Here is a 13,883-nt window from a genome sequence, read left to right on the forward strand (position 1 = left end):
ATTATGAATGTATTGGGCAATGTTATGTACGTGTTTACATCACATCACATAACTCTAATACAGCTGTCTAAAATATAAAACCTATTTTGGGCAAAAACATTTTTGAGTAAACCCAAACTGAATGAGCTGGATGGATGGAAGAATAATTATTTTTAAAAAACTTCAATACCCAGAAGCGGTTGCGAGTAAAAATACTCACACCAATTGGTCAAAGCAGCGTCCAATTGCTTGTCACAGACGTGTCTCGCTGCCAGAGCATCCTTCCGTCATGGCGACTCTTTGCATGAAATTCTTTAATCACCTCTCTGTTCTGTGTGTTTTCTTCCTTTTGATGCTGTGTCTGCCGTTTGGAGGAGGGCAAAAGAAAAAAGAGGTAACGTCTTAGCCCCCAGGATGTACTTGTTGTTTCGATAGATGATGAAGGTTGAATACGCGGCGGTGCGTCAAGCGAGGTTTAACCGGAAGTACCAATGATACTGTATGACAAATGAATGAGACGAGAAACCATTCATGTGGTGCTTCTTATTTAAATATCAGAATTTTAGCTGAACTGTATCTGTTACGGTGTGTTGTATATTGAGCTGTCTGTACTGCTGTCTTCATGATTTTCATAGAATCGTATAGGCCATTGCGAGCAAGATGGTTTGATGGACATATTGTTCATATTACGGAAAAGCACTACAGGGTATTACCACTGTCACAGTAAATCCGTTTATTGAGAATAGTGAATCAAATGTTAACTCTGAAACGGATGAAAAGTGAAGGAGAAAATGTGTATGCACCGGCTTGGTTGTGCTGTCATGTGGCGTTGGGTTGCCTGTGCTCTGCAACATTTCAAAGATGAATTGATCTACGTTGGTGACGCTTGCTTTTAATCTTATAGGCCACTCCTCCCGGCTAACAAAATACAATTCATTTCCGGTTTCGGCCAGGTTGAGCTGCGTTGTAAAGCATATTATTCTTTCTCCACACAGTTATTCAACTGCACGCTATTTACAATTTAAATTTGCATAGTGTTGTAGGGATGAAACAAGTTATTGAGCAATCCGGTTACCTTGATTTCAAAACCCACACACAAAAAAAATTAAAATGCTTGAGATGTTTTTTTCTGCCTTGGGTATCCATTTGATTGGTTGCATACCAATGCACTATATCTACGCACCATATCGGCATTTGGGTGACAGGGACGTACTAACCTCTGGTCACTAGTTGAATTTATAGCCTTATCATTGACTGCATCAAACTCTTGAAAACCTGGTTAACCTGGTAGCTTGGATATCGTATTTTGTTCCATATCATGTTGAAATTTGTGTTGGTAAAACAAAAAAGTCTCAGGATTTTTGTATCCATGAATTTTGAGGAGAGTGAACCTTCTTGAATCCTTGAACACTCAACTTTAAATATAACTTGAAAGGACAATGATAAAATACATAATTAACAAAGTAAAATAAGAACATAGTACAGCAATTAAAGAACAATAAATAAAAACATCCTGCTTGTTGTTTGCACGCATTGGCCTCTTGGGCGTAGTGTGGTGCTGTACAATGGATACAGATTTATAGTGACATAAGAATGTTGCGATTGAACGCTATTAATATATATATATATATATATATATATATTTTTAGAGATTGCGAATAATTTGTGCCTTGAAATATCGTTTTGTTACCTGTATGTATGTGTTTCTACAGTGTTTGTTAGTGAATATTGATTATTTGCATGTCAGTGTGAGTTTACGTTGACTTAAGCATACTTACAACAAAGCAATATCATTTTATAACAATCAATTTTATAATTGATTGTTACAGCTTTTCCATCTAATGATCGAGTAAACTGTTGCATTTTCATGATATTTTAAAGATGTTCTAAAACATAGATGTCAAACTCAGGTCCCGTAGGGCTACTGTCCTGCATGTTTTCTCATGCAGTCTCCCTGTTGCAACACACCTGATTCAAATGAACAGGTTCAATGTCAGGCTTCCGCAGAGTTGCTGATGATCTGATCATTTGAATCAGGTGTGTTGCAACAGGGAGACTTGGAAAACATGCTGGACAGTGGCCCTCCAGGACCTGAGTTTGACACCTACTGTATGTTCTAAAAGTTAGCTCCAACCGCAGGCATTGTTACAGTTTTCTATTCATCAAACCACTGTCAATCAAAAACCATTAAACTTCCCTGCTGCATTGCCTCATCAGCACTGTTCTTCTGAATTAACTTTGCATGTAAATAGAACACTGATTAAGTGTTCAAGTAGAATGGAGTGCATAGGGAAGGTATTGACAAAACACTTCATGTGTACATACATAATTGATTGAACAAGTTAACAAAGTAAATATGTTAAGAGTGATTTTAAAGTTGAAAGAAAAACAATGAACTAATCCACGCAGTGACTACTCGCTATTCAAAGAGGATTTAGAAACTGGCAAGGCAGCTTTATTTATATAACACATTTAATACACAAGGTAACTTAATGTGCTTCACATAATGAAAAGTACATTCAAAAGAACCCCCCCCCCCCTCCAAAAAGGGCAAACCAAAAAACATCACTTCTGTTGGCAGCTTTTTCCATTTGCTTGCAGTACAATCCCTAAATCAGGCATGTCCAGCTCCAGGCCGGTTTTCCATCTCTCCCTTCTGCAACACACCTGATTCAAATGATCAGATCATCAGACAGCTCTGAAGCAGCATTAGAACGATCCAGATTATTTGAATCAGGTGCGTTGCTCCTGGGAGGGCTGGAAAACAGGCAGGACAGCGGCCGACTTTGGACACCCCTGCCCAAATGCTGCTTCACTATGGCTAAACGATTTATTTAAATTTTTTGAGCGAAATTGCAATTCCAAGCACAATTGGTTATGTCAGTCGACCTGGATGCAGGTGAATTTACCTTCTGGCCCGCTGCATACTTTTGCAAGTCCACTAATCTGAATAATATAGCCATACCTGTCAACTCATACGGTTTAGCCATAGTTCATACGGATTTTGTGGTGAATCTTACGTATATGGCCGTATCGCACAAATCATACGGATTCAGAAAATTTTCCGGGTTTTTTTGTGTTTTTTTTACCCCTAACAAGTAGTTCCGTTTGCTTTTGCCCAGAATGGTGCTAGTCTACTCGAATGCTTTCATTTCCGGCAACTTTCCAATAATTCACGTGTATTATGGAGATCTACAATAAATATCATTGAAAATTTTGTGCGTTTTTTTCTGCGGTTATTTTCACATATAAAATACTTTGGTATGTTAGAAGGATTTTTTTCTCTTTATAAGGATTTTTTTTGGTAGTTTATACAGGTTAGCGCTCCGAAAAGTTGACAGGTACGTATATCAGTCATAGAATATTGCACCAGCAAGCATATGTTCATAAATAAAAAAGCCGCTTTCAAAATAGAAGCAGAATAATAATGTACATCGATTAATACAGGTTTGTTTCAATTTCTTGAGCTCTGGTCTGACTTTAGGGCGCAGTAACAACTATGGATGTAATGATAATGACGATATTTTTCTTTCCCTCCTTGCCTAGTGTACAGCACTTTGTATGCAGCGATGGCTGTTTGAAAGTGCTCTATAAATACAGTTGAGTTGAGTGTTTACTTTTCTCAACCAAGATCTCGGGGCGCTGTACATACGGCGAGTACCAACAGGCCCTTCGCACTGTATCTCATGTTCATCATTGTTTTTCATGATTTTTGTGCAGAGCGTGCCGTGCCGTTTAAATCCAAATTACCCCATGGGGATGAATAAAGTTTCCTGAATCTGAATCTGAATGGCGATATTACAGTTGCTGCAAAATTGTCTTTGTCATGTTATGGTATTAATCCCAGCCCATCTTTGTCAAAAATAAACAAAAAACATTGCTTTTCACATGCTTCATCCGAATACAGCATTGTGAAATACATATACCATGGTTATATACACCGCTGTGCCAATTTGAATGCATGACACACATTGTGCGGTTCATATTGTGATATCGGACATGACGTTTGGGTGTCATTAGATCCCTAGTAATAACGTATGAGAAGAGAATTTTTCTTGACAAAAGCGTACCGAACGAAGATGGTCATGGCGGACAGGGTGAGTGTGCTGAAAATGGCCACTAATGTTTTTGATTTTGGAAGTTTGATGTCTACTGACAGGAGATCCTTTGCAAGGAGTCATCCAAGATTTATGTAGGTATGGGTAATAGCTTAAGATAAAATTGAGTCCAAAGGGAAAAGGTGAGAGTTCGTCATTGAGATTCTAACAGACAGCAGAAAAGAAATGAAACAAATTTTTGAAAAGTGACTTCGGGCAGCAGTGCTAGACCCTTGCCTCTCTAAATCCTGTTGTATACCCCTCAGGAAATGGAGGATACAGCCATGGAGGGTGAAGAATATTTACAGCCCTTCAACACTTGCTCGTTCATCATCTCAACTTTGCTAGATATTATATCTGGCTTTTTGTGTTTCTGTCTTAAAGCTGACTGCTGCACAAATAAAGAACCAATGTAAGCACTTCCTATATTGAGGCGTCCGGAGTCAGCAAGGGGCAAAGAGAGGACAGAATATCCAAGGCAGTGAGTCAGATGCAAGTAGAATTATGGATATCTTGAGACTTGTTTATTTACAAAGTGACAGAGTTTGCAAAGTACTGTTCCTGATACTGCTCCCAGGGACCAGCATAATCTTTAAAATAAAGCTCTAATGAACTACAGAGTAAGGCTTTCATTTTCAGGTCATAGGCCAAGCAACCTGCTGAGTTGGCTTCGAAATCTTTCACACTGTGCAAGCAGTATCGACTGACTCTTAGTTTCATCTGTGACCTGTACTTAATTGAGTGTTTTCCTTGCCCTCTATGTTAATAGGTACTTTGTTCTCACATTTTTGCTAGAGTCCTCTATTAAAGGAATACATTATATGTATGCCATTTGCACTCGTAAAAAGTTCATGATTTGTCTATAATTAATTCATAATGTCATTATTTTGTTTAATTTGATAATTTTTAAAATGAAATGAATTAAAAATAATATAGCAGGATGGATTAAGGATAAAATATAATAACCATTCATATTACAAAATATGAAAATATAAAGTACATACAAGTACGTAAACATAGACAAAGGTGAGTAATAGCACTCTGGATAATACTATAAGTAACTAAGGGCACCATGTTGTCTTCGCTTCATTCAGTAGGAAAACTAGACCTTATGAATGCACTGGATAATAACAGCATTCTATTTTTCTTCAAGGGATGAAAGCAGGTAAATGCGTGAAATACGTTTATGCATGAAACTCCGTAATGTAGAAAGTCATCATAGCCGCCAAAATTGAGCAAATAAATCTATAACATTAGTAGCTAAAAATGCACTCAAAAAACCTTAGAAACATCGATACACTGAGAAATTGCATCTTAATGGTCATATGACTGGATTGACACGGATGGAATTCAGAAGAGAAAAAGGCCCTTGTCAGCCTGGAAGAAATTTAGTGAGCAAATAAACATTTTGGTAGCACACATTATAAGGACTACATAAATGCATTATTAAACAGTCACACAGTTAAAGAAAATGCAGCTTAACGGGCATATGAGAGAATTGATGTGGGTGGATACAGTTCACTTGGAAAAACATTCTATCAATCATGCATGCCCTTTATGTTCCTGATTATAAAATGGCCACAAGAAGGCACCTTGGTACCCGTGACTGGTATTGGCCGCCAACGTAAGGACCCGATGCATGGGGCCCATCCCTTGAAAAACTTTAGTCAGTTTTGTCTGTTATTATTATTATTCATTACTTGCAGTCATAGTATGAATAACCTGTAATTGACGTAGTTAAGCTTCAGAAGTGCATATCAAACGAGTAGCCCATCATATCCATCAGTACCCAAGAAGTAGCTCTCAGTAGAAAAAAAAGCATTGAGTATAACACTTCCTCTCGAGCGATAGTGGTGCTATAGGTCTTTCACTGCTTGCCATTTGAGAAAAGAGAACCTATTAAGTTAATACCAGCCAATGCGTTTTATGACTTTTAAACGCAAAACCCACCAATTGAAAAATTAGACTCTTTTTTTTCCCCATCACACGCAAAAAGTTTGTTTCTAAATTATTCTATTTAAAAAACATCAGAAAATACCCTTTTACGAATATCTACCGCTGTTTGACATCAGAAGCATAAAACAGAAGTTAATTTGTTAGGTGGTGAAATTTAATGACAAAATAATTAGCCTTTCAGTGTACCTGTCAATGATGTGAAGTTGTGTATTTCCCAAAATGTCAAACATCTAGCCAACATATTCAAAAGTATCCTAAAATAACTCATTATTTTAGATTAGATGTGGTTGAACTGTTCCAACAGATTGTTGGCAGTTGAAGGGGTTTCAAATCTGTATGATTGTACCGGCATTTATTTTACAACCAATGCAAAGTAGAGGGACAATCAGGAGTTACTTGGATCATCTATGAGACTGGTAAATACATTTACTGTCCCGGTAATTTACTTTCTGTTCAACCTTTGTTATTCATGTCAGAGGAATCGCCCTTCCACCCTTTACGACGTATAGCTGCAGCCAAGTTTTTAGTCTGTACTTGAGCATCCTCATTTAGACGCTGCTCACTCTGAGGTGCCTTCAGATTATGTCACATGATCTACTTATTTTTCCCTATCCTGGGGTCAGTCATGTCTTATGTTTTAATGCATTTTCTTCCTGATGATTGCAAAGAGAGTAGCCCGATTATTCCTATAATTAAACACACCGTTGTCTATCAACAACACATGAAACGATGATTAATTGAAATGCTAACGTGCATCTACAAAATGTGTTTTTATTGCGCTTGTTTATGTCTCACCATCCCTCGGGGGATTTGAATCCAATCATAAAGGAACACGGTAGAAGTTTTGTGGGTGCTTTGTCACTTCAACAATGTTTAGGAAGCCGACTTGCACCTCCACTAGTCCCCATTTCCTTGTTTTCGGCTAAAAGTCTTTCCAAGCTGAGCTGCTTCCGCCCCCGCCTTAAAGTCCATTTTCGAGACAAGGCAGTGACTGTGATTGTGATGTGTGGAAAACTTGAATTGTGGTTCAGTGGATTTGTGGGTGCTGTTGTGAATGTTCACTTATCACCCGCACTTCTGCATCAGTTGCTTATTTTACAAAATGAAGGACAGAATCTCCTTTCACGACTTTTTCCTCTCCATTCCTTCTTCTGCCTCAGTTTCTTTTGTCTGTTGTGAAACGGTCTTTTTTAGTATTCCACCGTCTTGCTCCTCTCTTATGCATGCATGCCAATTCTCAGTCAGTCTCTGTTGATTCTCTCCATCCCTTTCTGCTCATTAAAATACATTTGTATGTTTCAAGTGTTCAAGAGATGAATATTGCATCGCATCCCTTCGTTCCCTCACTTTAGTGACAATCCAAGCTACAGGTAAAAAGCGACAGTAATTCAGGCGTGATTTGTTAGGATCGTACTCATTAGGTGTACTTGTGTGAATTATTGATGTAGTAGTACCATGGTTGTTCTCTGAGTGACTGATGGCTTCCAAGATACTTTACTCCTCTCTTATTCCTCCCTCTCACCCATGTTATGTCCAAAGACCAGAAACATGTTACCATTCTCACCTTTCCATCGGAAATGCTTTATGCGCTGCAGTGCAGATGAATGTGGCTTAACTTTGTTGAAATGAATGATCATGAAACACCTCCGATAAGATTATATCTATCACTAAGAGGCTATACTTTGCAGCGTCTTTGCAGTATACCGTCCCCCTCCTTAACAAGTACTTCTGGTTGAGAGATGATGAAACAAATATTGTGTATCAAGAAAAATAGCATCCAAACGCGTTTTGGTTACATTGGTTTTGTTGTAAAGCACGTTTTTGACTCCTCATGGGACCTGTCTGTCTGAGACACCATGGTAGCGAAACGCGTGGTGACATACTTGTGTCTTCTTGGCCCACAGAAAGCGGAGCCGTGACATCGCGTCATTGAAAGTTGAATCTGGATGTAGTTTGGCGGCCGCTGGCAGTACCTGCTCGCACGAGTTTGCGGTCTATGAGAAAGTCAATGACAAGCAACAAAAACAAAGCACTACTTTTGCATGCCTAAAACTGTTCTGTAGAAGGTGGAGGTTATTTTAATCTCTGCGGATTGAGCACATACACAGTAATCGCGTCGACCTTGCATTCACCATGAGTACAAAAAAAACAAAACATTTTTACACTTGCGTTGAGGACTATTTATTCTGCATGAGGAGGTCTGCTCGTAATTCTATCCAGTGTTACCAAAAACACAGGCACTGTTTGTTGTTTTACTATCACGGGGTCACCTTTTGGATTATTTTAATGGATGCATGGAATGCATAGCAACGTCCTGAAATGTTTTACCAATGGAAAAATGTGCACAAATGCTGTCCGCGTACAAAATCTAAAGCGACCATCTTACACACACTGCTGAAACCAGAAGTTAAGCATCAACAACACGGAAAAAGAGGGTAACTTTAAACCATAATGTCTCAAACAGTGTCTGTATTGGTGGGACCGTTAAAACATGCACCTGCACAAACGCGACCCGATGAAAATCTTATTGGCACATGCTGACAAACAAGTCACAGTTGTGACCAATTTGGTTGCAGACTCTAGTTCTGAATTCAGAAAAATAAAACAGCTGAGACGAATTGGATGCACTGTATTTGTTTTGTTATTCTTTTTCTTAAAGTATTGATGACGTCTCAGATGAGGACTCAGGAGCAGACATCCAAAATCAAGTGACTCGGACTAATGTGCACCAAAATATAATATCTTATGGTATTCTTACTCCATACCGTTGCAAACAACTGACAAATGCATTGAAATTGCTAGTAATAAAGACAAGCTTGTTTTTAAAAATTATAGCTGAATTTAACATTGTGTGATTATTATATAGTATATTCCGAAAACAATGGGGGAAAACACAGATAGTATAAGTGGTAAAAAGGCTATGAATAAACTATGACACGCCGGCAGCTGCGACATCCTCAGCATCCCTTTACTCACTTTTATGGGCTGCTTGTGGCTTCCCTCCTGCATGAGTCACTGCTGCCCTCTCCTCTGTGTGCTGCTCTTTTTCTGATGAAAACATTCAAAATATACACACCCTAACAGTAAGTTCTCCTGGCGGGTTTACACCAAATTGATGCAACCTGCTTTGTTTTGGGTACCTGTGGTGAAGCGTCCTCAGCACCACAAGTAATCCTCGGTTTGTGTCATGCTGCTTTCAGTTCAATGGCAGGCAATATCTGTGTACTGTACATGTATGTACCGTTTAATGATCAATACATCGTGGAAAACCTCTGAAGTCATACATTTTGGAATCTGGCCTCCGACAGCCACAAAACATTTGAACCACGTTCTTGTATGACATTACTTGACACGTCACACATCTATATTGTCAATTATTTCCGAGGGAAAAAATACCAAGATTCAGGTGATCTACCGGTGTCCCCGAATGGCTTTTGTTCCAAGTCCCTATGGCTAGTCTTGTCTGCTCTGACGTCCTCCCTGTCCCCGTTTCTCATGTGACTTTTCCAAAATAAGATATTTTAGATAGTTTACTGGTTTCACTAAAAGCCCATGGTTAGCCATTCTGTGTTGTGCTCAGTCACACCACCTTCTCCAAATTATTCTTGGGCACCAAAGAAAAAACACCATTCTTTTATCCACTTTATCCTTTACCATCAATCACCTCTACTGACCTCATCACCTTTGCATCCTTCAGCCCTGTCCCCCAGGCCTTTACTCCTTTCCTTCTTTCGTCCTGCCTGTTGCACATAGCCCCAACACCCCTTTCCTAAAAGGGGACAAATGTCAAGCGTTACTATATAGCTGATATGATTAGTGAGTGTGATTTCCCATTTTGCACACTATCTCTCGAGTGTGTGTGTGTGTGTGTGCGCGCGCACGTGTGTGTATTTGTGTGTGTCTGGCTTTTGGCTGATAAGACGTCACACTCTTATCCTCCCAGACAGCCTTGTGTTGCTGCGGCACTTCATAGACTGAACACACACACACACACACACACACACTAAAACTTTCACTCAGCTTCATCTCAAAATTCATAACTACACTTTGACACACACTACCAGAGGCAGCCACAGGCACCCACAGGGCTGACTGCAATGTTTGACTGAAAGTTTTAACGTGGATCAATATTGTAATGCTGTGTATAGGGGGTTGTGATGGGTGTCTATCTTGCCTGTCACAGTTAAATGTTAAATCTTCTATTAAACGATGGCACAAAGCTTCTTAACACTCTGCGTAAGGCTTTAAACCAGGATCCCCCAACTGCCGGTCCGCGGGTCATTTGGTACTGAGCCGCACAGAAAGAACTTGCCTTAATTCCGTATTATTTATTTCGGAATACGAAAGATGTTTTATTTTGAAAAATCTGTCTTTGTCACGCTTGACTCACGTCAAGCCACGCTTCTCCGTCACGTGACCGATTACGCTAAAAACAAAACGCCGTAGGTCGCAAAATGAGTAAAAAAAACTGATGGAGATCGCAAATGACGGCGGCCTTAGAAGTACGTTTGAGACAACTGGATTAAAGTTATGGCTGAATACTCTGAGATCGCCACAATAGCATTGTTGCTATTTCCAACATCCTACCTGTGTGAGGTGGGGGGTTTCTGCAGCAACGGCGACTAAAACAAAATTACGAAGTAGACTGAACACAAACCACACACTTGAGATGTCATTGTCTCCCTTTACCCCGAGATGGGACTGTCTAGTTGCACAAAATCAAGCTCAGGGCTGTGGTGAGTTGTCATTTTCATGCACTTTGAATTTGCGTTGTTTCATAATTTACATTAACCATTAAACATTACCATAGCGATCAGTGTTGCGGCCAGATTAGACGCTCCTTGTGTTTATTATTATATTTTGAAAGCACCACAGTTTTCATGCAGCTCATACCATATTATTTTGTTGTATTAATCTGCCACATCTTAAATGCCAGTCCCTGAAAATATTGTCTGACATAAACTGGTCCGTGGGGCGAAATAGGTTGCTTTAAACTAGTGCGTGTGCGCGCGTGTGTGTGTGTGTGTGTGTTAACCTATGGCTCAGGCTATGTTTTGGGAATCCTTTTGTTTCATTTCGGCTTGTGAGTGATGACTGTCGAGTGTGTTACCGTTCTAGCTGTTGTGGTTTTGTATGTATGCATGGTGAGAGCTGTGCATAAATGTACCCACATCCTTGCGCACAAGTCCATTTTGATGAATCCCATACTTTGAATGTGTGTATGCACGCTTCACGCACACGTCTGTAGGTAGGCATGCTTGATAAAAGAGGCCCCTCGTCTCTCTTGAAAAATATATTCTTCATCTCAGAAGGACCAACAGTTTGACTTTGGAGCACAATATTTCAATTTTCATCAGCTCCTGATATGACACATCAATTAAGAGTTCCACCATCATCCTGGAACAGATTGTATTGGACCTTTAATATTACACTGTTGTGTAATATTCAAGCCAACATTGGTTATTTGCCTTAATTTGCTTGTTGTCGCACACATTTCAGGATCCAACTGAATGCATGCGGTTGAAGGCACTGGGATGATGTTGAGATATTAACCATATGCCAATTGCATTTTCTTGTCAGTTTGTCTCTGTGTGTTATTGTTTCTATCTGTCACCTCCATTGAATTACAACAAAACTTCATATTCCGGCTTCAAGTCCCACAAGCTGCCATTCCCAGAAATAACATGAGCTGTCAGCGAAGGGAGGGGATTTGTCATCCTCGCTGGCAAATAACAAATACTTTAAATCAAAGCATTTTTCGACTGCCATTGTCCATACGCCATCCTGCCCATCACCCCCGAGTGGGATGATATTGTCTAATTTATTTTCTTTTTTTTTTTTTTTTTACATTTTGTGGCCACATACAAATGGAGCTGTGTTTCTGTCAGTGATGCCCAGAAATATCTTTCCGTATCGGGTGTGCGCTCAGTCAAATAGACTTAGCTTTCATCCCATGGTTTGAAGACTACTTAGGAAGAGATAAGAGGGGAGGGAAAAACGGGGATGAGAAAACGTAATGCATAGGCAGACACCTACATGTGGAAGAACACCTAATTATAAACACAACATAAAAGCAAGAGTGAAACAAAGAGAGAAATTTTAAGACGTGGTTTATAAAAAGAAATCAAAAGCTTGGTTTTAAAATAAATCCACAAAAACAAGGGTCAGTTTGAAAGACCAGCAGATATGAGAATACAGACCTGGCATGGCAGTTTTTTTTAATTTACTTTGCATTCTTATCATTAGTTATTTATTTGTTTATTGTACCTTTCTTGTATATGTTAGCGATGGCATTAGCTCAGACTCATGAAAAAATGTCCATGTGAAAATATGTCATTATTTGTTTATTCGTTAAGCTCCCCATTAGCTGGGCCCTTAGGCACTGCTCATCTTCCTGGGGCCACCTTGTAAAAAAAAAAAAAGGTACATAACTAAAATAAAAACATTCTTTTCGAAAGAAAATACAAAAACAGTGTACATTAAAAATAAAATGGACATTTGGGGGGGCAGTAGGGATTAAATCCTATAATCCATTTGAACATCATTTCATAAACGACATTAAAAGTTTCCTTGAACATCCGACAGTGATTGATAGTGATAAAGTATTCCATGTTTCCATTTTTCTGTAGTCAACTGTTCGCTTCAAGTAATTTGTTTTGGTTTCTGAAGTAAGAAGTGTTGCCTGTCTTGTGTCATATTCACATGACTCTAAATTGTCTTTCAGCTGCTTGTCCCTCCATGACGCAGAGGAGCAGTGCAACTGTCATTTTATCTTCAACTTTTCGCCATCCTAAACTGGAATGCATAATGTTGATGTTTGTTCTAAACGGACACCGGAGAGCAAACCAAGCTGCCTAATTCTGCAGTCATTGCAGTTTAAATATCATTTGAATTAGTTCAGGAGTAAAATATATTCTGCATCGCCTTAAGAATGCTAGGGACCTGCCCATTTTATTAACAACGGAATCTGTTTATTGTGAAGGATGAGACCAAGGAATTACAGTATTCTCTATTATGGTAGCCACACAATGTAAACACATTTCCTCAAGGATTATATTCAGCAATATATATATTCCTCAATATATATATATTGCTTATAATGACAATAAACAAGTCATATTTTTGAACATTTCCAGGCTGTAATAAATTACACGTCAGTCAAAATAGTAACCAGTTCTCAATTTGTCTTATTTATTTATTTATTTTAATGTTTGGCTAACTTCTTCATAATCTGCACTCTATGTAATCACACAAACAAAATAAACATATTTGCATTCTACTCAGTAGTAATTCAAGCAGCATGGGTCAGCTGTAGGTGGTCCAATGATTTCATTAAGCAACGCTGCGACAGCAGAAAAAGAGGCACATCCATCTAGATCTACCCAATATTAAGTTAAACAGTGAGTGAGTGAGAGAAGTGTGTTTAATAAACCAAATTTAAGATTTTAGATTGATTAACGGATTTCATTTGCATCCGACCCTCAGAGTGCACACGAGAGAAATTGATGTTTTCAGTCCATCACTTCTCGATTTATGGTATGATTGATTGCTTTCAATTTTGATTGTTAGAAAATGTTTGTTTATTAATTCATGAACCTGGCCAGCAATGTTCTCTCGAAGCTGCGCGCGTGGGCAATAAGATCACTTTTCTCACCCTCTCAGCGTACAACCATGACGCTAGTGCGCACCACACACAGTAAATTCCTACACCCTTTCTTTCATTTCCATCCACCAATGAGGTTATTTCACACATTTCGAAGGTCACATGACTGGGAATGTTTGGGTTTTATTAAATGACATGTTTTTGGTTGAGGTTATTGCTGCCTCTGGAGGCCTCACCTTATTAAATCG

General features: G+C 39.0%; 1 protein-coding gene across 1 annotated transcript in view; it reads left to right on the plus strand.

The window, feature by feature from the left end:
• The first annotated feature begins 206 nt into the window (after positions 1 to 206).
• Positions 207 to 13,883, plus strand: part of tusc3 (tumor suppressor candidate 3) — a 40,715-nt gene continuing 27,038 nt past the window's right edge. Inside the window, exon 1 of the mRNA XM_052083561.1 lies at positions 207 to 373. Coding sequence (XP_051939521.1) covers positions 269 to 373 — 105 coding nt within the window. The 5' untranslated portion in view covers positions 207 to 268. The remainder of the gene's footprint in view (positions 374 to 13,883) is intronic.

This window comes from Hippocampus zosterae, chromosome 13 (assembly GCF_025434085.1).
Source record: "Hippocampus zosterae strain Florida chromosome 13, ASM2543408v3, whole genome shotgun sequence".
Lineage (NCBI taxonomy): Eukaryota > Metazoa > Chordata > Actinopteri > Syngnathiformes > Syngnathidae > Hippocampus > Hippocampus zosterae.